The sequence below is a fragment of the Scyliorhinus canicula genome, chromosome 16 (assembly GCF_902713615.1).
Source record: "Scyliorhinus canicula chromosome 16, sScyCan1.1, whole genome shotgun sequence".
Taxonomy (NCBI): Eukaryota; Metazoa; Chordata; class Chondrichthyes; order Carcharhiniformes; family Scyliorhinidae; genus Scyliorhinus; species Scyliorhinus canicula.
In genome coordinates this window covers 106,171,702-106,195,672 of record NC_052161.1, presented here as the reverse complement: position 1 = coordinate 106,195,672, position 23,971 = coordinate 106,171,702, and the positions used below count along the sequence as shown (strand labels likewise).

Genomic DNA, 23,971 nt, shown 5'->3' with positions numbered 1-23,971 from the left:
TGATGCCCCCGGCGGGTAGAGAGGTGGAGGTAGTGGTGGCAATGGACGCCGAGAAGGCCTTTGACCGGGTAGAGTGGGACTATCTATGGGAGGTGCTCGGACGGTTTGGGTTCGGGGAGGGATTGGTGGATTGGATCAAATTATTATATCAGGCCCCGAGGGCCAGCGTCAGGACCAACAGAGAAGTGTCGGAGTACTTTAGGTTGTACCGAGGGACCAGGCAGGGCTGCCCGCTCTCCCCGCTGCTGTTTGCGCTGGCCATAGAGCCGCTGGCGATGGCGCTGAGAGCCGCAGAGGGTTGGAAGGGGATGGTGAGGGGCGGGGTTGAACACAGGGTTTCTCTTTATGCAGACGACCTGCTCCTGTACGTGTCGGACCCAGTGGCCGGGATGGGAACTATACTGGGAATGCTGAGGGAGTTCGGCCAGTTCTCAGGATACAAATTAAATACGGTCAAGAGTGAAATGTTTGTGGTCCAGGCAAGGGGCCAGGAGAACAGATTGAGAGGGCTACCGTTTAGGCTGGTTGAGGAAAATTTCCGGTATTTGGGAATCCAGGTGGCACAAGACTGGGGCAGGCTGCATAAGTTAAATTTGGCCAGGGTGGTGGAGCAAATGAAGGGAGAGTTTCGGAGATGGGATGCACTCCCGCTGTCGCTGGCAGGGAGGGTGCAGACTGTAAAGATGACAATCCTCCCTCGATTTTTGTTTATTTTTCAGTGCCTCCCGATCTTTATCCCACAGTCCTTCTTCAAAAGAGTTAACGGGCTGATCATGAGCTTTGTCTGGGCGGGAAAGTCTCCGCGGGTAAAGAAGGCGATGTTGGAGAGGAACCGCAGCGAGGGAGGGCTGGCTTTGCCGAGTCTGGTCAATTATTACTGGGCGGCCAACATCGCTATGATAAGGAAGTGGATGGTGGGTACGGGGTCTATTTGGGAGCGGGTGGAGGCGGCTTCGTGCAGGGGCTCCAGTTTGGAAGCCCTGGTCACGGCTCCTCTACCGCTGCCGCCGGCCAAGTACACCACCAGCCCGGTAGTGGTGGCGACCCTGCGGATATGGGGCCAGTGGAGGAGGCATGTGGGGGAGATGGGGGCGTCTGTCTGGGCGCCAATCTGCGACAACCATCGGTTTGCCCCCGGCAGTATGGATGGGGGGTTCCGAGTATGGCGGCGAGCAGGGGCGGGAAGGGTGGGTGATATGTTCCTGGAAGGGAGCTTCGCGAGTTTGAGGAGCTTGGAGGAGAAATTTGGGGTGGTAAGGGGAAATGATTTTAGATACCTACAGTTGCGGGACTTTGTTCGTAGACAGGTCCCATCTTTCCCGCGCCTCCCGCCAATGGGGATCCTAGACAGAATAGTCTCTGGGAGGGATGAAGGGGAGGGTAGAGTCTCGGGTATTTATAAGGTGCTCATGAGGGAGGAAGGGTCCCAGACAGAGGAACTGAAACTTAAATGGGAGGAGGAGCTAGGCGGGGAAATGGAGGATGGGCTGTGGGCAGAGGCCCTGAGTAGGGTAAACTCGACCGCGACATGTGCTAGGCTCGGGCTGATCCAATTTAAGGTCGTTCACCGGGCCCATATGACGGTGGCTCGGATGAGCAAATTTTTCGGGATAGAGGACAAATGCGCTAGGTGCGCGGGAGGACCAGCGAACCATGTTCACATGTTTTGGGCATGCCCTGAGCTGAGGGGGTACTGGGAGGGATTTGCGGGGGTCATGTCCCAGGTGCTAAAAACAAGGGTGGTGATGAGCCCAGGGGTGGCAATTTTTGGGGTTTCGGAAGACCCGGGCGTCCAGGGGGAGAAAGAGGCCGATGTGCTGGCCTTTGCTTCCCTGATAGCCCGGCGACGAATATTATTGGCGTGGAGGGACTCAAAGCCCCCGAAGACGGAGTGGTGGCTTGCGGACATGTCGAGTTTCCTGGGGATGGAAAAAATCAAGTTCGCCTTGAGGGGTTCTGTGCAGGGGTTCACCCGGAGGTGGCAACCATTTATTGACTTATTTGCGGGAGAGTGAGCGTCAGCAGGGGGGGGGGGGTTAGAGTAGAGTAGGAGGGAAAATATGGCGGGTAGTACCGGTGGGAGGGGAGCGGGCTTGTGCAATATGTTACGGTGGAAGTATTGAAAGTACGTGGATGTTTGCACATTTTTGCCTTTTTTGCTTCCTTTCTGATGATGTTTGTAACTGTTTATAAAGCCAAAAACTACCTCAATAAAATTGTTTATTAAAAAAAAAAAAAAAAATTGGGGATATCTACGGGTAGTTGGGGGAGTGGAGGAGCAGGCGCTAGTGGAAGGTATTAAGTGGAAGTGGGAGTAAGAGTTGATGATCGAGCTGGGATGGAGGAGCCTGGGGTGAAATAATGCATCAGGTCAACTTGACCTCTTTTGCGAGAGTGAGCCGTATACAGTTCAAGGTGGTACACAGGGTCCATATGACACGATTACGGATGAGTGGGTTTTCCCTGGGAATGGAGGATGTATGCGAGAGGTGTAAGAGGGTGCCGGTGAACCACGCTCTTACATCTTGGGGGTGTGCAAAGCTGGAGGATTTCTGGGAGACAGTTTTTGAGTCTTTGTCAGGGATAGTGGGGGGTCAGGATGCTGCCGTGCCCTTTGATGGCAATATTTGGGGTGACGGACGTGCTGGGGCTGCTGCAGCAAAAGGGGGCTGATGCTGTGGCCTTTGCTTCTCTGCCCGGCGACGAATTTTACTGAGTTGGTGGTTGGCAGCGCCGCCGGGGGGCACGGCATGGCTGCGGGATCTGTCCGAATTTTTAAGGCTGGACAAGATTAAGTTTGTCCTTGGGGGTGGGAAGGGCGTTTTACGTGTGGTGGAGGTCGTTTATGTCCATATTTGAGGACTTGTTTATCACCAATGGGGAGGGGTGGGGGTTTAGGGGTGAAAAAGGGGGAAATTGTCAAACTGTGTGTAACATGTTTATTTTGAAACGTTATTTGCTGTTTGTATTTGGCTTTGGAATAAAATACATTTTTTTAAAGTTATACTGTATGGCAGAACGGCTCAAGGAGCTGAGTAGTGTATGCCTACTCCTTATGTTCTTATTCTATGTGATTCTGACTGTGGTAAGTTTATGCTCCCACATCCTTCACAGCCAGCCTGCAGCAGTTGATGTCACCATTCTCTTCTAACACCTCATCATCCAGATGGATGGACTGCTCTCACATGGTTCCATTCCGGTTTATCCAGCCAGAGCCAGAGAATAGCTTCTGTTTCTGCTTATACACCATTGCTTCTGCAGTCCCCAAGAATTTAACCTTAGCCAACTTGTATTTTTCAGCATTTTACATGCTTCCTCTCAATGACACATCTGAAAATGCAACACCCAAGTTCCACATGTACATTGACGACACCCAGCTCTACCTCACAGTTACACATCCTCTGCCTGTCTGACATTCAGTGCTGGGTGAATTGATATTTTCTCCAACTGCATATTAGCATGCTCAAAACCAGGGATTGCACAATGGTTAGCACTGTTGTCTCACAGCGCCAGGGACCTGGGTTTGATTCTGACCTTGGGTTACTGTCCATATGTGGAGTTCGCACATTGATAGAAATATAGAATTCCTACAGTGCAGAAGAAGGCCATTTGGCCCATTGGGTCTACACCGACCCTCTGAAAGAGCACCCTATTCCTGTAACCCCACCTAAGCTCATTTAGCATGGCCAGTCCACCTAACCTGCACATCTTTGGACTGTGGGAGGAAACTGGAGCACCTGGAGGAAATCAACGCACACACTGGGAGAAAGTGCAAACTCCACACAGACAGTCACTGAAGACCGGAATTGAACCTGGGTCTGTGGTGCTGTGAGGCAGCAGTGCTAACCACTGTGCCGCACCATATCTGTGTGGGTTTCCTCCCGGTGCTCCGGTTTTCTCCCACAATACAAAGATGTGCAGCTTAGGTGGATTGTCCATGTTAAATAGTGCCCAAAGATGTGGAGATTAAGTGATGGGGCTGTGAGGTTTGGGTTGGATTTTGTTTATTGTCACGTGTACCAAGGTACCGGGAAAAGTATTTTTCTGCGATAAGTTCAACAGATCATTAAGTACATGAAAAGAAAAGGAAATAAAAGAAAATGGGATGGAATGGGAAGGTGGCTGAAGCAGATTGCTCTGTCGGAGGGTCTCAATGGGCTGCACTGTTGGCATTCTATGAATATCTTCTGTCCCCCAACACAAACTGAGGCTTAACAAGATCATTCAAAATCTTTGCACCTTATTTGAGCTATATCTGCTCTGTAACTAAGACCGCCTATTTCCATCTTCATAACATCATCGGGCCCTGCCTTACCTCATCTATTGCTGAAACCCTTATCCATGCCTTTGTTATCCACTGAAATCAACTATTCCAATGCTCTCCTAGCCAACATATCTTACTTCGCCTGTCAAAACTGTTCACATCCTAATGTGTGCCTAGTTGCAGTCATCCTTCACTCCTATGCTCACTGCCCTATAATGACTTCCAGTTTAGCAGCTCCTTGATTTAAAAAAAACTCATTGTTGGTTTGCAATCCCTTCAGGGCATAACGCGTCCTGCCTTCTATGTCATCCTACAGTGTTTCAAGATCTCTATACCCCTCCAGTTCTGACCTCTTGAGCATCAACAGTTTTAATTGCTGCATTGTTGACAGTCATACCTTCTGTTGCCCAAATCCTAAACTCTGGAATTCTCTCCCTAATCTGCCTGTCCACTGCCCTCCTCCTTTACAATATTTCTTAAAAGCTATCCTGATCACCAAGCTCTTGTCCTAACATCTCCTTATATGGTTGTGTTAAATTATGTTTGTGGCACTCCTTTGAAGCACCCTGGGCTATTTCACTATTAAAGGAGCTATTTGAAAGCGAACTGTTATAGAGCTGCTGCCTACATGGGTTTTCGTGACCTGACAAGTGATCTTATTGATTGCAGTAGGTCATTATAAAACTCAGCATAAGACAACTTGAAATGGCGTCCAGCAGAAGTGTGTATATCTGTATTTGGTGTACACCATGCAATCCAAACTTTTGAGTTCACAGGTATGGTAGTTATTGATTTGTTGGATTTGCATGATGCTGTACTAATCACAAAGAACATTTTTTCTACTTGCACCCCACACCAATGTTTTTTACATCAAAATTGTATCTATTGCAACTAATCCACATTAATAGACGATAAAGTTCTTATCAGAACCCCACAATGAGCAGCAGGAAACAGACAAATGCTCGTTAATTGCTAATACTTTCTTCTCCAGACAGAATCAACGCCATTGCAACAGAAGAAAAGCCCTGTACTAAAGGCAGACGTAAGTACTTAACTGATTGATCTAGTTGATGGCTAGAAGTTTACATTGTTCATTATAACAATATGTGATGTCATATAAACGATAAAGCCTCCTGCTTGCTATTTAGAGATAGTTTCATCTGTTGCCTTAGAAAAATGAAAAAATGTCTTGAGAAGTATCTGTAGCCATAACACTTTGAGTTTAATTTACTGAGCAATATGCTGCTTGATAGTAAATCACCATTAATTCCTGATAAGCAGGCAGATATTATTATAATTCTGTTTTTACAGAAAACTCAGAACCTGCTCTTTGGACCTCATGATAGTTCCCACCATGAGCAAGTTGTTCATGGCTCAGGTAGGTTGAGAATTATGGGGATTTTCTTTTTAAGTTCTCTCTCTTTCTGTTGGTCATTGGTAGATTCAGTTCCTCTGACAATGACTGTAGTCTGTCAGGATGGTTGGATATACCAGAAAAATCACAACTCAAATCATGTCCGTTCACATTAACCAATGTAGTTTGTCAAAACAAGTGATGTGCCCTCTCCAATCCGGATCTGCTGCTGTTGTCCATGGCTCAGCTCACTCCTTCAGTTCCTTCTCTGCTTTCTAATTCTCCCTGATGCTTTCTTAAGGCTCCTTCTTGGTTCGGATTCAATAACAATACCTCCATACGCTGCTTCACAGATTTTTCTACATAAAGTAATTCGAAACATATAAAGTTTGCATGGATACGTCCACTTTTTACAGGGATACCTTTTCTCAAAATGCTTAATCAAATGTTTCTTTTCAGTTCCTCTGAACTTATTTGCTAGAGTTTTTAAATTGTTTAGAAAACTTTTGATATAAATAAATCACTTTAGTCCTCATTCCATCTAAAAGGCCATTTTGTCTGAAGTTACATGAGAAATTTGCAGTGTCAATAATTCACTCAGCTACGACCCCATCACCAATCCAGCTGCACAAAATTAGCTCCTTAGCTGTTGGGAACGAAAGTGGAACTTACATGGCACTGACTGTAATGGAGCATTCTAGATATCCATTTTTAAGTCAGGCTATGACATTAAAATCTTCAAAACTAGAAGCAATATTGGTTTCCAAATGATTCAATAAATAATGATAACTGTACATTCCAGAAAGTACCTGCTGTGACTGAATTGTAAGGATGGGGATGGCATCAAATAGGAAATTAGAGATGTGTGCAGTAAGGGTACAGCAGTTATTATGTGTGACTTCAATCTACGTATTGATTGGACTAATCAAACTGATAACAATGCGATGGAGGAGAATTTCCTGGAATGTATAAGGGATGGTTTTCTCGAACAATATGTTGAGGAACCAACTAGAGACAGGGCATCCTAGACTGGGTATTGTGCAATGAGAGGATGAATTAACAACATTGTGTGAGATCCTTTAGGGAAGAGTGATCATAATATGGTAGAATTCTTCATCTAAGATGGAGAGTGACACAGTTGGTTTGAGACTAGGGTCCTAAACTTAAAGAAAGCTGACTTTGATGGTGTGAGATGTGCATTGGCCTCGATAAGGTGGCAAAGGATACTTAAGGGCTTGATGGTGGATAGGCAATGGCAGACATTTAAAGAACACATGGGTGAACTTCAACAATTGTGTATCCCTGTCTGGCGCATGAGTAAGACAGGGAAGATGCTCAACCATGGCTAACAATGGAAATCAGAGATAGTGTTAAAGCCAAAAAGGAGGCATATAAAAAACGAAAGCCTGAGGACTGCAAGGAAATTTAAAATTCAGCACAGGACAAAGGATTTAATTTAGATGGGGAAAACAGAACACGAGAGTAAGCTTGCAGAAAACATAAAAACTGACTGTAAAAGCTACTATAAATAGCTTGAATATAAAGGGGCAGCACGGTAGCATGGTGGTTAGCATAAATGCTTCACAGCTGCAGGGTCCCAGGTTCGGTTCCCGGCTGGGTCACTGTCTGTGCGGAGTCTGCACGTCCTCCCCGTGCGTGCGTGGGTTTCCTCCGGGCGCTCCGGTTTCCTCCCACAGTCCAAAGATGTGCGGGTTAGGTGGATTGGCCATGCTAAATTGCCCGTAGTGTCCATAAAAGTAAGGTTAAGGAGGGAGGGGGGGGGTTGTTGGGTTACGGGTATGGGGTTGATACGTGGGTTTGAGTAGGGTGATCATTGCTCGGCACAACATCGAGGGCCGAAGGGCCTGTTCTGTGCTGTACTGTTCTATGTTCTATATTAAATATGTGAAAAGAAAAAGACTGGTGAGACAAATGTAGGTCCTTTACAGTTGGAATCAGGTGAATTCCTAATGGGCAACAAAGAAATGGCAGACTAGTTACTTTGGATCTGTCTTCATGAAGGAGGACACAAATAACCTTCCGGAAATACTTGAGGACAGAGGGTCTAGTGTGAAGGAGGAACTGAAGGAAATTGTTGTTAGAAAATTGTCTTGGGGGAAAATGAAATGAAAAATGAAAATCGCTTATTGTCACGAGTAGGCTTCAATTAAGTTACTGTGAAAATCCCCTAGTCGCCACATTCCGGCGCCTGTCCGGGGAGGTTGGTACGAGAATCGAACCGTGCTGCTGGCCTGCTTTAAAAGCCAGCGATTTAGCTCAGTGAGCTAAACCAGCCCCTGTGTACCCGAACAGGCGGCAGAATGATGGGATTAAAACACCGGGGCCTGATGCTCTGCATCTCAGAGTACTTAAGGAAGTGGCCTTAGAAATAATGGACCCGTTGATGATCATTTTCCAACGTTCTATGGACTCTGGAAAAGTTCCAATGGATTGGAGGATAGCTAATGTAACCCCACTTTTTAAAAAGGAGGGAGAGAGAAAACAGGGAATTATAGACCGATTAGCCTGACATCAGTGGTTGGTAAAATGCTGGAGTTGATTATTAAGGATGAAATAACAGAGCATTTGGAAAGCGAGGATAGGATCACTCCAAGTCAGCATGGATTCACTAAAGGGAAATCATGCTTGACAAATCTTCTGGAATTGTTCGAGGATGTGACCTGTAGTACCGTGTAGCATTGTTGATTCACAGCGCTTGGTACCCAGATTCGATTCCCCACTTGGGTCACTGAATGTGCGGAGTCTGCACGTTATCTCTGTGTCTGCGTGGGTTTACTCTGGGTGCTCTGGTTTCCTCCCACATGTCCTAAAAGACGTGCTTGTTAGGTGAATTGGACATTCTGAATTCTCCCTCAGTGTACCCAAACAGGCGCTGCCCTGTCGCAACTAGTGGATTTTCACAGTAACTTCATTGCAGTGTTAATGTGAGCTACTTGTGACACCAATAAAGATTATTATTATGTTGTGTATCTGGACTTTCAAAAGGCTTTTTACAAGGTCCCACACAAGAGATTGGTGAGCAGAACTAAAGCTCATGGTATTGGGGGTAATGTATTGATTAATGTGGGTAGAGAACTGTTTGGCAGACAAGGAGAGAGCGGGAATAAATATTTTGTTCAGAGTGGCCAGCAGTGACTAGTGGGGTACCACAGGGTTCAGTGCTGGGACCCCAACTGTTCACAATATACATTAATGATTTGGATGAAGCAATTACACGCAATACACAATTTGCAGAAGAGACAAATCTGGGTGGCAATGTGTGCTGTGCAGAGTATGCAAAGAGGCTGCAGGGTGACTTGGGCAGGCTGGCTCAGTGGGCAAAACTTGGCAAATGCATATAATGTGGGTAAATGTAAGGCTATCCACTTTGGTGGCAAAAACAGGAAGGCAGATTATGATCTGAACGATAGCAGTTTAGGAAAAGGGAAAGTGCAACGAGACCTGGGTGTCATGGTTGAACAATAGCTGAAGGTTGGCATGCAGGTACAGCAGGCGGTGAGGAAAACTAATGGTATGTTGGCCTTAATAGCGAGAGGACTTGATGGGAGTAGGGATGTCTTGCTGCAGTTATACAGGGCCTTGATGAGGCCACATCTTGGGTATTGTGTGCAGTTTGGTCTCCTAGTTAGGACATTCTTGCTATTGAGAGTGCCCAGCGAAGGTACACCAGACTAATTCCGGGGATGGCAGAACTGGCATATGAAGAAAAACTGGGCTTGTACTCATTGGAGTTGAGACAAATGAGAGGGGATCTCATAGAAAAATATAAAATCCTGATGGGGCTGGAAGGCTTAATGCGGGAGGAATATTCCCAATGTTCGGGACGTCCAGAACTAGTGGTCACAGCCTCAGAATAAGGGGTAAGCCATTCAGGACTGAGATGAGGGCGAACTTGTGGAATTCTCGACCACAGAAAGCTGTTGGGGCCAGTTCATTGGATATTTTCAAGAGGGAGCTGGACGTGGCCCTTGGATCAAGGGGTATGGAGAGAACGTGGGAGTGGGATACTGAATTTGAGTGATCAGCCATGATTATATTGAATGGTGGTGCAGGCTTGAAGGGCCGAATGGCCTACACCTGCATCTATTTTCTATGTTTCTATGAATCACCTGAAGAAACCAAGAGTTGAGAAGCTGAGTTCATATCCTGATTTTGGCTTTTTCCCTTTTGCTTTATTGAATTATGTCTTACCATTTCAGTGGACAGAATTTTCAACATTTAACAGGCAGAACCTGCATAAAAATTGTTAATAAGTTTTAATCTGTTTATTTTAAATGCACCATGAGTGTGTTATCAGAGCGCACATAGAAATACATAGGTATCACTCATGGTTCATTGACAACGCTCTGACCCCTCAGTCGCAACTTTGTGGGTTCAAGTTTGAGTCCGGTGTTTGAGCATAGAAATCAAGGCTGGCACTCCAGCCCGTGACTGAGAGAGAGCTGCACTGTTGGCGATGCCATCTTTCGAATAAGATGTTAAAATGAGGCCCAGTCTGCTCTGTCAGGTGGACGTAAAAGGTGCTATGGCATTATTCTGAAGAAAACCAGGGTGCGTTATCCCAGTGTCTTGCCCGATATCCCTTAATCAACATAACAAATATATTGTCTGGTCGTTGTCTGTTTGAGGGAACATGCAAATTGGCTGCTGCATTTCCTATATTACAACAGTCTTCAAAACTTCAGATTTTAAAAGTGCTTCATTGGCTGTAAAACATGTTGGGTCTCTGAAGTCGTGGAAGGTGTGATGAAAGTACAAATCAGTCTTTCTATGTATAATATTTGCATGAACACAGGCCACTTGGTGGAATTTTCATTAGTCATTGCGCAACCAGAGGAAATTAAATCCTGCCCACCAATCTAAGGTTTCTGGGTCTTACTATTGATTCTTTTTTTCGTATTATATATGGAATAGTCATGTTAACCTGCACGGTTTGTTAAAGTTGAAGAATACAGACAAGTATGAGCATAAATGGCAGTTGTCATACATCAGATATGCTCTTCATTAGTTGCTTTAGTGAAATACCGGTGAACTGGTAAAATAATCTCTTTGGAATAGTATTAAATACTTTCAGTGCTTTCCTAATACACAATAGTATTTTACTCATTCACCCAGCAAGTCTTTCGCAATCTTTTTTGTAGTTTAATAATCTGTCTGTATTGGTGTTAAACCAAGGCCCTGAAATTATGCCCTGGGGTATGAAAACATGAACTATTAATATAATTTGAAATTCCCCTCCATTGTTTTAGTGCTGCTTAATCTCATTTAAAGCGTCTCCACTAAAATACTGGAAAGCGGAATTCAGCATTAGCATGATCGTGTTCTTGCTGTAATTTTGTGATCATGGTGTTATTTTGAGCCACTTAGCTGCACACCATAAAACCCCATGGACATGAGGAATTAGGCAATTCTGGATTTGGGAAAGAAACATGTAACTTGTTAGATTCAACTTTAAGAATAATGTAATCGAATGCTCCACCCCCATTTATTTGCAAATGAACCATTAGAATTTGGCATTATCATTTGAAATTGCTACTGTATTTCAGGAGCAGATTACAAGAGGGGAATGGACCTGGGGCTCTGTGGCTGCTAGCTAAGGCTTGTGTCTTTCATGTGATTCATTTCTTGGTTTTACCTGCTCTGCAAGACACAGCGGTTGAACAGCCCCAAGATTAGACGTTCTGCAGCAGTGGATGCAGTAGATCTGCACATCCTCCACCAATTCTTCCATAGTCCTCTCCCTTTCCCACACCCACCCCATCGTGCCATCATTTTCATTTTATAAGAAGAGAATATTTTTCAGTAAAATATAATCACAACACTTGGGTAAAGGATGAAGATATTTCTCTGCAATATATGCAATATAAATTGTGAAAATAAACAATGTACTCTATACCTTTTCCTTTCAGTGCCACTGATCCAAACCAGTAAACTGTTCCCTGATCTGGAGAATGACAATCTGACCTTGACTCTCACTTCTGCCAAGGCGGTCATTACCATATTTGACGTAAGTGCTACTGTTACTGGTGCACATTGCACAGTGATTGTAGGTGTTTGCTGCATTTTGTATGATTCCAGTTCCTGATTTGAAGCAACCAGTTTGGTGGATCTCAGCCATAAAACTGTACTTTGTTCCAAAATAGAGAGATGATCCACAACAATGATTGTCTTCAGAGATGGTAGAATCAAAAAGGAGAATAGAATTGTATCTAGAAAAGTGTAATGGTCTGACTGAATTTCTTGGGGTTTTTTTGACCAAGTTCAACACTTGCACTCTTTTGAAGGTGCTGTCCAATGCTGGTGGAGGTTTTAAGAGCATTAGAAGTTATCTTACTTCATGCAAAAGTCCATTCCTTACTTATGAACATAGGCATGTAAACATACGAATTAGGTGCATGAGTGTGGCCATTCAGCCCCTTGGGCGAGGTCTGTCATTCCGTAAGATCATGACTGAAATGATTGTAGCCTCAACTCTAATTTCCCACCTACCCCCAGTAATTAAAGGGTAGTGGTAAGATGGTCAGTTACAAATAGTCTCAGAGCTGTACACAGTCCTGTTGACATCCAATATCTGCATACACATTCATTTTCCAGTGGCGTGATGACAAAATGTTCAAGAAGACGTACCGTGACTTGCTTCCACCAATGACACATATATTACTACCCCAGCTGAAATGTGCTAGCTTGGCATGCCTACTGTGGTTGGCACACTTGCACACTGGATGGTGCTTTAAACAAATTGAGCCAAGAATGCTTTTCTGAAAGAGGCCGTAAATTATTACATTAATGTTCCAGGGCAGCATGGTGGTGCAGTGGTTAGTACTACTGCCTTATGTCACCGAGGACCCAAGTTGATCCTGGGTCACTGTCTGTGGAGTTTGCACATTCTCCCCCCATCTGCGTGGGTCTCTCCCACAACCTAAAATGATAGGTGAATTGGCCACACTAAATTGCTCCTTCATTGGAAAGTTTTATTAAAATGTTCTTCCTTTCTCTCGTCACTCCTGCCCATTCCAGTGAAAACAAGAAATTACTAATAGTTATACAAAAATCACAAATATGTACATCTGACTTGTGAGTTATAGATGCACGGACCAGCTAGTGCTTAATTTCCAACACTTAGCTTGACTTTATCTAGACTATAACCTAGTGATGCCATCCAGTTGGGCAATACTGTTATGTCACATCTCAACTAGATGGCTCCACTCCAGATAATCAGAACAGCATTGATCATGGCTGCACTGCTAACTATCCAGAGTGGCAGAGGTGTCAATAAAACATTTATTTTAAATGTGGCCATCTGATAAGTGATCTCTACAAAGTTTTTTCCGTGTCCTGTTTTCCATGTCCTGTTTTCCGTGTCCTGTGTTACTGTTAGATGAAGTGATTTTTTTTTTCTTCCCCCATGCCATCCTCACAGGATTTGGTTGCAAATGAAAAGGAAGATGAAACATTGACAACAGCACAACAGAAAGCAAGAACTATTTTAGAATCATTTGAAAACCCTTTCAGAATGGTATGCTGCAATGCAGGATTTTGCATGTTCAAAAGTGGTTATGTATTTTTTCACAAGAATATATGAAGCACTGAATGGGAACAGTTCATTCATGTATAGGTGTGAAAGTTATGGTTTCAAGTCCCAGGATATTAATATCTAGTCTGACACTCCCAATCGGCGCTGAGGAAGTGCAACACTGTTGAAAGGTGTCAACCTTCAGATGAGTTGCTAAATGAGATGCCTGCACAAGATTGAAGAATGATCTGATCAGGGTGCTTAAAACATTAAAAAATTCAATAAGGTAGATACAGAGAAGCTATTTTACCTGATAAAGAAATCAAGAACAAGCGCATACAATCATTTCGGCAGGTAATTGAGAAGCACTTTTTTTTTATACGCAGGGTAAAGAAAATTTGTATGTTTCCAAAACAAATAGTTGTGGATTGTGAAGGACAGATAGAACTTTCAGGACTGAGATCTTTGTTAGATAAAGGTACCAGGGAAATAGAGATATGGTGGGTAAATGCTGTGACGGTACCGATCTAGGGACTGATGGGCAGGCCTCGCCTGTCCCGAGTAGAGGTCGCCTCACTGTTGTAAATCTCATTGCATTGTTTAAGTTTTCCTCTGGTGTCCTGCATAACATTTCTTCCCTCCACCAAACTAACTGGGCAACGGTCCGGTTATCCGTCATGTTTGTTGGATGTTGCTGGCCTACATAACATACTTCATTGTGTGAATCCTTTTGGAATCCAGATTCTGCATGGGAGACAATGGCATTGTGGTAATGTTACTGAACTAGTAATCTAGAGGCCCAGGCTCATGCCCTGAGGAACACGAATACTGATGGAATTTGAATTCAAGTACTAAATCTGGAATGTACACCTTGTCTCAGTAATGGTGCCCAAGACAACCATCATTGATTCTTGTTAGAACCCATCTGTCTTTTCGAGAAATAAATCTGCTACCTGGTCTGACCTGTATATGACACCAGACCCACAACAATGTAGTTGGCAACTGCCCTCTGAAATGGCCTAATAAGCCACTCTGTTCTGGGGCAATTACAGATGGGCAACAAATTGCCAGATTGCCAGTGATGTCCACATCCCATGAAAGAATTAAGGATGAAGTGAAATGCAAAATGCCATTTTATTTTTTTTTATAGATTGTATAATCTTCTGCACCATGTGTTTAATCTCTCATATAGTTTGACCGTGTTCTAATCTATCAATTATCTTTTTGAATGAATTATTTTAAAATAAATTTAAAGTACCCGATTAATTTTCTTTTCCAATTAAGGGGGAATTTAGCGCGGCCAATTCACCTACCTTGTACATATTTGGGTTGTGGGGGTTGAGACACACGCAAACACAAGGAGAATGTGCAAACCCCACACTGATAGTGACCCAGGGCTGGGATCGGATCGAACCCGGGTCCTTGGCGCCGTAAGGCAGCAGTGCTAACTACTGTGCCAACATGCCGCCCCTGTGAATAGATTAATTAAGAATTTCCAAACTGTAACACTTCCCTGAGCACCAGCTATCAAAGTCCGAGGGTGAGAGATTTGAAATGGACAATTTTTAATGCTGTTGCCCCGTAAATTCTAAATATGAGCACAAAGACCTTTTAGTGTGAGCAATTTAATCTACATGCAGATTATTAAATATAACATGGCTGCACTGGTTCTGTGGTTTCCATCTATGCAAATTGCAGAAGTTGATAGAGGGACAGTTTGTTTGATTGTAATTATGTGTAATCCTTGTTACGTTTGATGGATGTTGGCTCATACTGCCATAAGGTGGTGGCAAGTTAATAAAAGTAGTTCCTGTTGACCTGACAGCCAGATCGACATTGTTGGAAGTAAGTCACTCATTCTTCGCCATTGGTGACGTGACTGGAGGGAAAATATTGGGATTTGCTAATTTCAGAACATTATGAAAATCAAAGGCCAGAGAAACTAAAACCTCCACAATGTCACTCTACATAGAGTGTGATTAAACGTGTGAGAATAGTTAAGACAGGTCAGAAAGTTAGGTACGGTAAGCGACTCTTGTGAGGGTTGTTAAGGCGCTGAAGCAACCTTAAAACCAGTCTCATTTGTGTCTGTCCATTTATCATTAAACTAAAGGCTGATGCAAACATTTGAGGCAAAAATAATCCCAATTCATTCATTACTTCTACAAATACTAAAACCCATAAAACGCTCTCCAGCTTCTGACCTCATTTTACAGCTGTTACCTTATCTAATGGATTTAATGAAATTTGAAAAAATTTATTTGTTGTTGACATATAAAAATGAAAGGCTGATTACAGTTTCAGTGAAGCGTTTCTGACTTTAGTGACAGATCTATTAGCAGTAATGATGTATGTACGTAACTGTCTTTTGAGAGACACAACAAAAATAGGTTTGGATAATGAGTTCTGCAGGAGTCGCTGCTTCACTTTTAACTTTCTACAATTGAATTAATCTGTGTATTTTGTTGGATAATAGAGGTTTATTTAGTTTTATCATTAACCTGGTAGCACAAGGGATTATTGTGAAGAATACTTATTGTGAAGGGCACTTTAGTTAGCTTTCCTTGCATCATGATCTAATAGTGATGTCATAACTTTAGCAGCGTATCTGATGGGAAATGCATTGCAGAGTATGTACGATTTACTGAGAAAATCTGATTATAAGAATTGTCCAGCTATTTTTTACAATGTTGTTTACACGTAGTTCCAAAATAAATCTCAGCTGTAGCTCAGTCGGTATCGCTCTGGGTCAGAAGATTGTGGGTTCAAGCTCCCCTCCAGGGCTTGAGCACAAAAATCAAGACTGGCACAGCCAGTCCATAACTGAGAGTGTGCTGCATGTCAGAGGTGCCATCTTTTAGATGGGATATTAAACTGAGGCCCGGTCTACCCATCTTGGGTGAATATAAAAGACCTCTTGGCATTATTTCAAAGAAGAGCAGGGGATTCTCAATATTGGCCAATAATTATCCCTCAGTCAACATCACAGAAACAGGTTATCTGATCTATATCACCTTACTGTTTATTCAAATTGGCTGCTGGGCTTTGCTACATTATAACAGTGACAGCACTTTGAAAGTACTTGTACAAACACAAAATTCTGCGGATTCTGAAAATCTCAAATGCAAACAGAAAATGCTGAAAATGCAACCCATTTCATGCACTGCCGCTTCCCCCCCCCCCCCCCCCCCCCCTCTTTTACTTGGCCTATTATCACTCCCTTTGGCCTTGCATCATGAAACATTGAGTCAATGAATCTCTTCTGCCCTTCACCCAATCATAGATCTTCCATTTTGTTCTTCTTTCCACCCTCCCCTTTTGACTTGCTCTTTTCTGACTTTTCTCAGATCTGATAAACGGTCAAAGACCTGAAGTGTTAACTCTTTTCCCTCAGAGTTGCTGCTAGAACTATAATCAATATTTCCAACACTTTCTGTTTTTACTGTCAAAATTAGCTATAAAACACTTTGCGGACAGCACGGTGGCGCAGTGGCTGGCACTGTTAATTCCCTGCCCGAGATCCCAGGTCAATCCCGGCTCTGGGTCACTGTCCGTGTGGAGTTTGCACATTCTCCCTGTGACTGAGTGGGTTTCATCCCCACAGCCCAAAGGATGTGCAGGGTAGGTGGATTGCCCACACTAAATTGCCTCTTAATTGGAAAAAAAGAATTGGATACTCCAAATTTGTTTTTTGTTTTTTAAGTGTTACATTCTTCTTCAATGTAAGCAATGCACAAGGATTGATGAAGAAGTATACGTTCATAGTCGAAGAAGCTTTAGATTAAGAGGAGATTGACAGAGGTGTTAAGAATTGAGAGGTCTGGACAGAGTAGATGAGGAGAAACTGTTCCCACTGGTGGAAAAATCGAGAAACTGAAGACATTGATATAAGGCAATTGGCAAAAGAAGCAAAGTTGACATAAAAACTTTTTTTCATAGCAAGTGGTTAGGATCTGGAATGTCCTGCCCGAGAGTGTGTTGGCGTCAGATTCAATCAAGGCCTTTGAAAAAGGATTTGGTAATTAGTGTCTGAAAAGAGAACATTTATAGGGCTCCAGGGGAAGAGGGGTGCCCTTGCAGAAAGCCGGCACAAAGCCACTGAGCAAAATGATGACCTCCTATGCTGCTATCATTCCATAATTCTATGACTTTTTTTTCAGTATTTGCCTTCCAAGGACAGTAACGCATACATTTCACAAGCAGCAAAGTTTGACCCTTCCACCAAGATCTATGAAGTAAGTACCACACAGAACTAAAGGCTCATTAGAACTCCAATGATTGAATGAGGATTGAATTGTTCCCAAGTTCCCTTTCACACCAGCATACAGGTAATCTCTGGAGGCATTCAAATGGTTTTGAAATTTATTCACGAGAGATCATTAATGTTGCAACAACTTCAGAAGTTTGGGGAAGTAAACTTGCACTGTAGAATTCCATGTTTTCACTGCAGTCTGAAACCTCCAAAAATTGGGCATGGCCATTTGTGTCTGTAGATCAAATGGATCATCCCAGTTATTGCCAGGAAGTGGTTAGGATTTTGAATTAAAACAATAAATGGTGTATGAATGCACCCAATTGGTTACAACCTAGTTGGCAGCATTCTATGGATTAAGTATATTGTGTAACAAACCTTTTGAAATACGTTCTGAAAACCATTTGTGATTTTCAGGAATTGCTTAATTCTATATCTGCTCTTGTATCACACTTTCCGTTTAGATGTCTGAGGCTGTCTTTTGGAAGTAAGGAAAAGTGAACATGTCAATGCTTGCAGCAGTCACGTGGGAGTGTGCCTGTATTTTCTGGGGTTTTCCTGGAATAAGTGTACATTAGTATTTCCAGCAGGTTTCCAGTAGTGCATTAGCACTTTTAAACTCCATGGAATTAAGTGATGTTTTATACCGATGAAGCAAATGCATTGCTTCGAGTTACTTCGAGGAGTACACCCAACTGCTGATATAAAATATTAGTACAGTACACAGACCTGATTTAGATTAATATTCAATTTCTAAAGATAATGATTTACACAGGACCAAAAATAGATTGCAGCATGATGGTTCCCGAATTGTTTGTTTCCGTGATGGTGAGATGTTAAGAAACGCATATACTTGCCTTGTTTGAGGCCGGGAACTCGTTCCCGATAAGCCTGAGGCCTTTCACACATGTGTCAGACCCTGGGAAATGGCTGCACGTGAGCAATTTGTTTTTGGGAACCGGCCCTGAACACCTGCGCAAATGTGAAGGAAACGGTGTGCAAAATAGGCCAGGTGACCTGAGCCAGAGCACCATGGCGAGTAAGCTGTTATAGAAGTGCAATTGTTTGGTTAACTCTTAACGAAAATAATGCTTTGGAGTTTGTTGCAAGCTCCCATGGAGTCTGTCTGGTCTCCAGCAACACATTTTCTATTTCTTTTGAAATTCAACAAATTAATAAAGCAGAATAAGTATTTGCCTGATTGTGTTAGGTTGTCAAATGTGTACAAGTGACATTCAAGTTGAGCTTCCTGAAAACTTTAAAAAGGGCAGGAGGTTTAGAGGGAATTTGAGGGGAAACATTTTCACCCAGTGGGTGGTGGGAGTCTGGAATGTGCTGCGGTTTAAACGGTTTAAAAAGTACGTGGATGAGCACTTGAAATGTCATAATATTCACGGCCAAGTGCTGGAAAGTGGGATTGGTGTTGATTGTGTAGTTTTGGCAGTGCAGATTCGAAGGGCTGAAGGACCTCTTCTCAACTGTATGACTCAATGACTATAGTGATAATTTAGAAGTTTTCAGTTTGTGTAAACAAGCAGAGAATTGTATGCATTTTGACTAATGTATGCATTTTGAGAATTGTATGCATTTTGCTACTGCTTCCTGCCATCTGTTGCTGGAGCAATTTTTAACAATCTGTGATAGCCCCTTGAGTCTGAACTAAGCTAAGAGACAAAGAAATAGAATAAACGTATCTGGTACATTCACAAGTTTGTATGTGAATGTGATTACGCGTCAAATAGACTAGGTTATTTTTGTTTTCAAATCTGGCGAGTTCCAACAAATTAATACCATGGGAAAAAAGTATTGTCATATAACTGACTGGAATTTTGACACAATTAAACGGTAACCAGGGATTAAATCTACAATTCTGTATAATTTTGGTGGAGAAGACAGGCAGCTTATTTTATGGTGTAATTAAGTGAGAATACAATTCTAAATTTGAACGGTATGAGGGTGTAACTAAGGATAGGTTAGTGGGGCTTGGTTGCAGAACATTGAAGAAATTGATAATTGCTTTTATATTTTATATTCGGGCAAGGGAGAAAAACCCTGGAAATTATTTTTAGGAGGACGTTTGCGAGATTTGGTATTTTCATGAAAGCGATGTTAAGGTTTAGGAACCCCTGTTGTAGAGGATACATCATGGCCATGTAAATTCCCTAATTAGTGAGACTCATTGGATACCATTGAGTCTTTCCCACAGGGCATACATTGTATCACACTGCTGGTTATAACCTATAAATTTAGAATTGGGTGCTTAGAGCATGGTTTTGCAGCCTATGGCAATTGGTTGAATTTTCTTCCCTCCGTGTCGCTCTTATCATTGAAGTAACATACCAGTGACGATATAACTTTAGCATAGTAATTGATAGACTGCTGACTGGAGATAGTTTATACAACACTTTTTAATCTATTTGCAATGATTGTGTGTTGTTCAAAGTTTTGGGTATTGATAGTTCATGCCTGCAGTTTGCTGAAACCAAACAATCTCAACCTTTCACTTCTTGTGTCACTTTAGGTCAGTAACAGGTGGAAGCTGCTGAGCCAGGAACAACAACAGAAAGAAGCAACCAAAAAGCAAGAACAGTCCAATAAAGCAAAGGACACCCCAAAGCCTGAAGGTTGTTCTCAGTAACTCCCATCATATGTACATGATAAGTGTCTGTCAAATTGTCTGTCAGGTTTTTTTGCATTTTATTTTCTGATGTCACGCTTGCATTAGATCATGGAATCAAATGAATAGAATTGCTGATAATGAGAGTACTGAGCTGTAGAATTGGCACATCAATGTGCTGTGGGTAATACAAATCCAGTTTTTGTCAAAGCAACTTGCCACAAATGTCCAAAGATGTGCAGGTGAGGTGGATTGGTCATGCTAAAATTGGTCCTTAGTGTCCAGAGATGTACATCTTTGATTAGAATATGGGGTTACGGGGATAGGGCGGGTGGAATGGGCTGATAGGGTGCTCTTTCAGAGAGCCACTGCAGACTCAATAGGCCAAATGACTTCCTTCTGCACTGTAGGAATTCTATGTGGATTAATTCATTGATACAGACGGGAACAGCCATCCATCAGCTCCGTTGATGATATGCAAGAATATGAGTAGGTCATTCAGCCTTTGAACCTGCTCGGTCAGTCCAATAGATTTTGGGTGATATGTGTGCCAAAACCATTTACTTGCCTTAATTCCATATCCCTTAATGGGGATAATACACGTACCAAGAGATGGGAGAAATTTTGCACCCAGAGTTGGGAGAAATGTTTCCTTTTTTTTACCCTTTTGGTAAGAATACAGGCAGCTGAAGCTACAGGTAGGTGTGCAGTCTAAATTTAGAAGCGCTTTTCCCCAATTTGCTGATTAAGGTCACCTCTATTTGTAACCACTCTGTGTACACTTTGAAATAAATCACAGTTGCCTTCAGCACTTTCACCTGTGGAGCCTGAACACCTTGAGAAAATCATTGCCAGTGTTCTTTTCTCCACCCTCAGCACCTCTCTTCTGCTTTACGGCCTGCAACACACTCAGCAAACACTTTCAGTCAGAAATTGCATTTATTTCATGAAGGTTAATTTATACTTGTATTTCATTGTTTGTATTGGGTAGTTTGGCATTGATGGAATGTAATAATTCCATGTGTTTTCCTGTCTGAAGGCTGTAGCAGAAGTGAATATTTTATTGTTTGTGGCACCATTGTGTAATTTACCATTAGAAAATTGTTTCATCAGTCATGTAGTAGCATTTCTTGAGTGTCAAGTTGAATATGCGTTAACATTTCCCCATCCGTTTTGTGTACTGGTGTTTGAAATAATAATCTTTCACAGAGTTTACAAATTCAAGTTCATGTTCATTAATACATATAGTCATGAATGTCAGAGGTTACCCAGTGAGGGAAACAATAACATTTAGTTGTAAAGGTCAATCATGCCTCGCGGCGCCAAGGACCCAGGTTCACTCCGGGTCACTGCCCGTGTGGAGTTTGCGCATTCGCCCCGTGTCTGTATGGGTCTCACCCCCACAATCCAAAGATGTGCAGGATAGGTGGATTGGCCACACTAAATTAACTCTTAATTGGAAAAACATTTAAAAAATACAACATGGAAGATATTCCTCCATATAAATATATCTATACTAATATCGTACTGACATATCTGAACGTATTCCCAAAACTATATATGGTATTTATATTACGTATAGGAATAAGAGCAGGCTATTCAGACAGATCTGCTGCAGCATTTTGTCGACACAGTAGCTATATTTTCTTCTCGCTTCGGAATAAATTGCCTTCTCAAGCATCTACCTCCCTTTTTACATGACCTTTAACACTGCAGCTGTCTTACTCTGGGGCTCTGTGTTCTATATTCTGACATTTGTGTGGAGTTGTTTTTCTTGGCTTTTAACTGGTTTAGCTTAAATACCATGGGCTTTGTCCCTTTGTTCTGGATTCAGCAGAGGGAAGGGTTATTTCTTATGTGTTGTCATTCCAAACCCTGATTAGCTGGTCCCTAAACATGCTCACCTCTAGAGAATATACCTACAGCTACCATGTCTGGTTTTGTAGCTCAGTCCCTTTCTCCCTGGTGTTATCATTGCTGGCCTTTCTCAAAGGCTGGCAAAACCTGCTTTAAGTAAGTGCCCAAAAGCTCAAAGCATTATTCCAAACGATGGTTGCTCTTTGCTCTGTATGACTGCAGTAGCACTTCTTTGTTTTATTACAATTTGCATGCAACTGAGTCTACCGAAAAGGAGCGGGAAGAGTTTTTAAGTGTTATTGTTACAGCCTCCAGATTGATTCCCAAAGTTGTATTTCTTTAGTTGTATATTTAGTTGTGTCTTTGCTTTTCAGTTGTGCGGCAGCAGACACAACAGGATTATATTGCTGCAGTACAAGAAATCCCTTCAGTCAGACAGCAGGCTGCGGTAAGTTAGAATTTTCTTCACCTTTCTTAAGTCTACTTTGCGAGAATGGGTGTGTGCAACACTAAAGTGTGTTGAGTTGTGCGTTTCCATCTATTGCCTTTATCTTCATAACCGAGTTCCTGACTTCAACTGAGACCCAAAATGATGAGAGAAGACCAAGTAGATATACAAAGATGGAACAATCTGGTAAACTGCTTTCTCTGGCTCTACTTGTGGAACTCCTGGCGACAATTTTCAGAGTAATTTTGGGGACCGTATTATGAATTTCCTGCTGATAAAGGGAAAATTAACTGAGGTAATATGCCAAGCAGAACATTTAAATCACCAAAAAAAGTCTTGTTAAGGAATTGTTGCAAGGGGCAAATGTTTTTTTTTGTTGAGAAATCTGGAGCCAAAACCCATGAAACAATAAAAGACGAAGGCAGAAAATACTTGGACGGGGGACTAAACCTGGATTTGAAAGGCTATAAATTGTATGAGGGAGTTAAGTGCAGGAAGCGTTAACAAGATGCACCATTCTTGAGAAGGGAGTATGAATTGAAGTAGTATGTGGTGCAGTGATAATGAACAGAGGGAGGGAAATGTGTTGAACAGAGTATGTGGCTAAAGACAGTTAAATTTGGTGCTTTAAATGTGCTGAGGAAACTTAGTATTGCAATGCACAATGAAATGGCACCCCAGCTGCTTCCCTACACACAAATAGTGAACGTCCTTTCCCACTTCATACAGTCCGTGCCCGCCACGTAACATTGGTGTCTGCCAGTTTTCCTGGTTGATGTCCGAGCCCAGAATATTTGTCACTGCTCATTGTTCATGTGTGTCATCTGTTTTTATGTTATGATTGTTGGGGACTGAAAGTGTAGCTGCAAGGAGTTATTTCTATAATTCATATTGAAGTAATTTCAGTTCAAAGTAACCTCTGATAAAAGTGATCATCAAAGCGCCTTGAAGAAATTTATCCAAGATTGGTTTTCTGTACCGATGTTTGCAATGTTTTTCTCTGAAGCACTTAAGTGCTCTTAGTAACAACATTATTGATCCCATCAATAGTACAAAAAGAACAATTCTGAACCAGTCAGCACCAGAGTTATATTTGTAAATGTCTTTGGCTAAGGGTGATGCTCGAACCATGGGTGAAGTGAGCTCTTGAGTTTATTTTCGGGAGTGGGGATTGGCAGGAGGGAGGACAAAGTGCATTTTTGGGCATTATCTCATAGTTGTGAGAATTTAGCACTGGGAAATAGAACACTCTTTGTTTCAGTCACCCAACATTTGTTTCAGTCACCCAACATTTCTGAGTCAGGTTTAGCAATAGTAAATAAAGAGTAAAGTTGTACCTTTGCTTACCCCCAACAACGTGCCTCGATTCAAGCTTCAGAAGAACTTTCCCTATTGTGTAATTTTACACAACAGACATTGTCTGGCTTCTGTCAATGGGGCTCCATGTTCAATTGTTTATTGTACTGTGGACCCAATTAAATTAAGATGGCCCAAACTCATTCACATCAAATCCTTTCATCTCAGTAGCTTTATTTGCCCCGAAGGCTCTGAGGTTAAAGATCACCACAGTACCAAGTCTGTTGAGTCCAATGTTGTGCAACCATTAAATAAGTGATTGCTTTGATTAAAAAATCGTGTTTATTTA

The 23,971-nt window shown here is 42.5% G+C and overlaps 1 protein-coding gene across 2 annotated transcripts in view; it reads left to right on the top strand.

Annotated features, from left to right (window-relative positions):
- Window positions 1-23,971, top strand: part of exosc10 (exosome component 10) — an 87,022-nt gene that overhangs the window by 52,837 nt on the left and 10,214 nt on the right. For both annotated transcript variants that reach the window (XM_038821624.1, XM_038821623.1), the window contains exons 15-21: window positions 5,256-5,306; window positions 5,576-5,642; window positions 11,549-11,646; window positions 13,060-13,155; window positions 17,313-17,387; window positions 19,926-20,028; window positions 22,253-22,326. In XM_038821624.1, coding sequence (XP_038677552.1) covers window positions 5,256-5,306; window positions 5,576-5,642; window positions 11,549-11,646; window positions 13,060-13,155; window positions 17,313-17,387; window positions 19,926-20,028; window positions 22,253-22,326 — 564 coding nt within the window. The remainder of the gene's footprint in view (window positions 1-5,255; window positions 5,307-5,575; window positions 5,643-11,548; window positions 11,647-13,059; window positions 13,156-17,312; window positions 17,388-19,925; window positions 20,029-22,252; window positions 22,327-23,971) is intronic.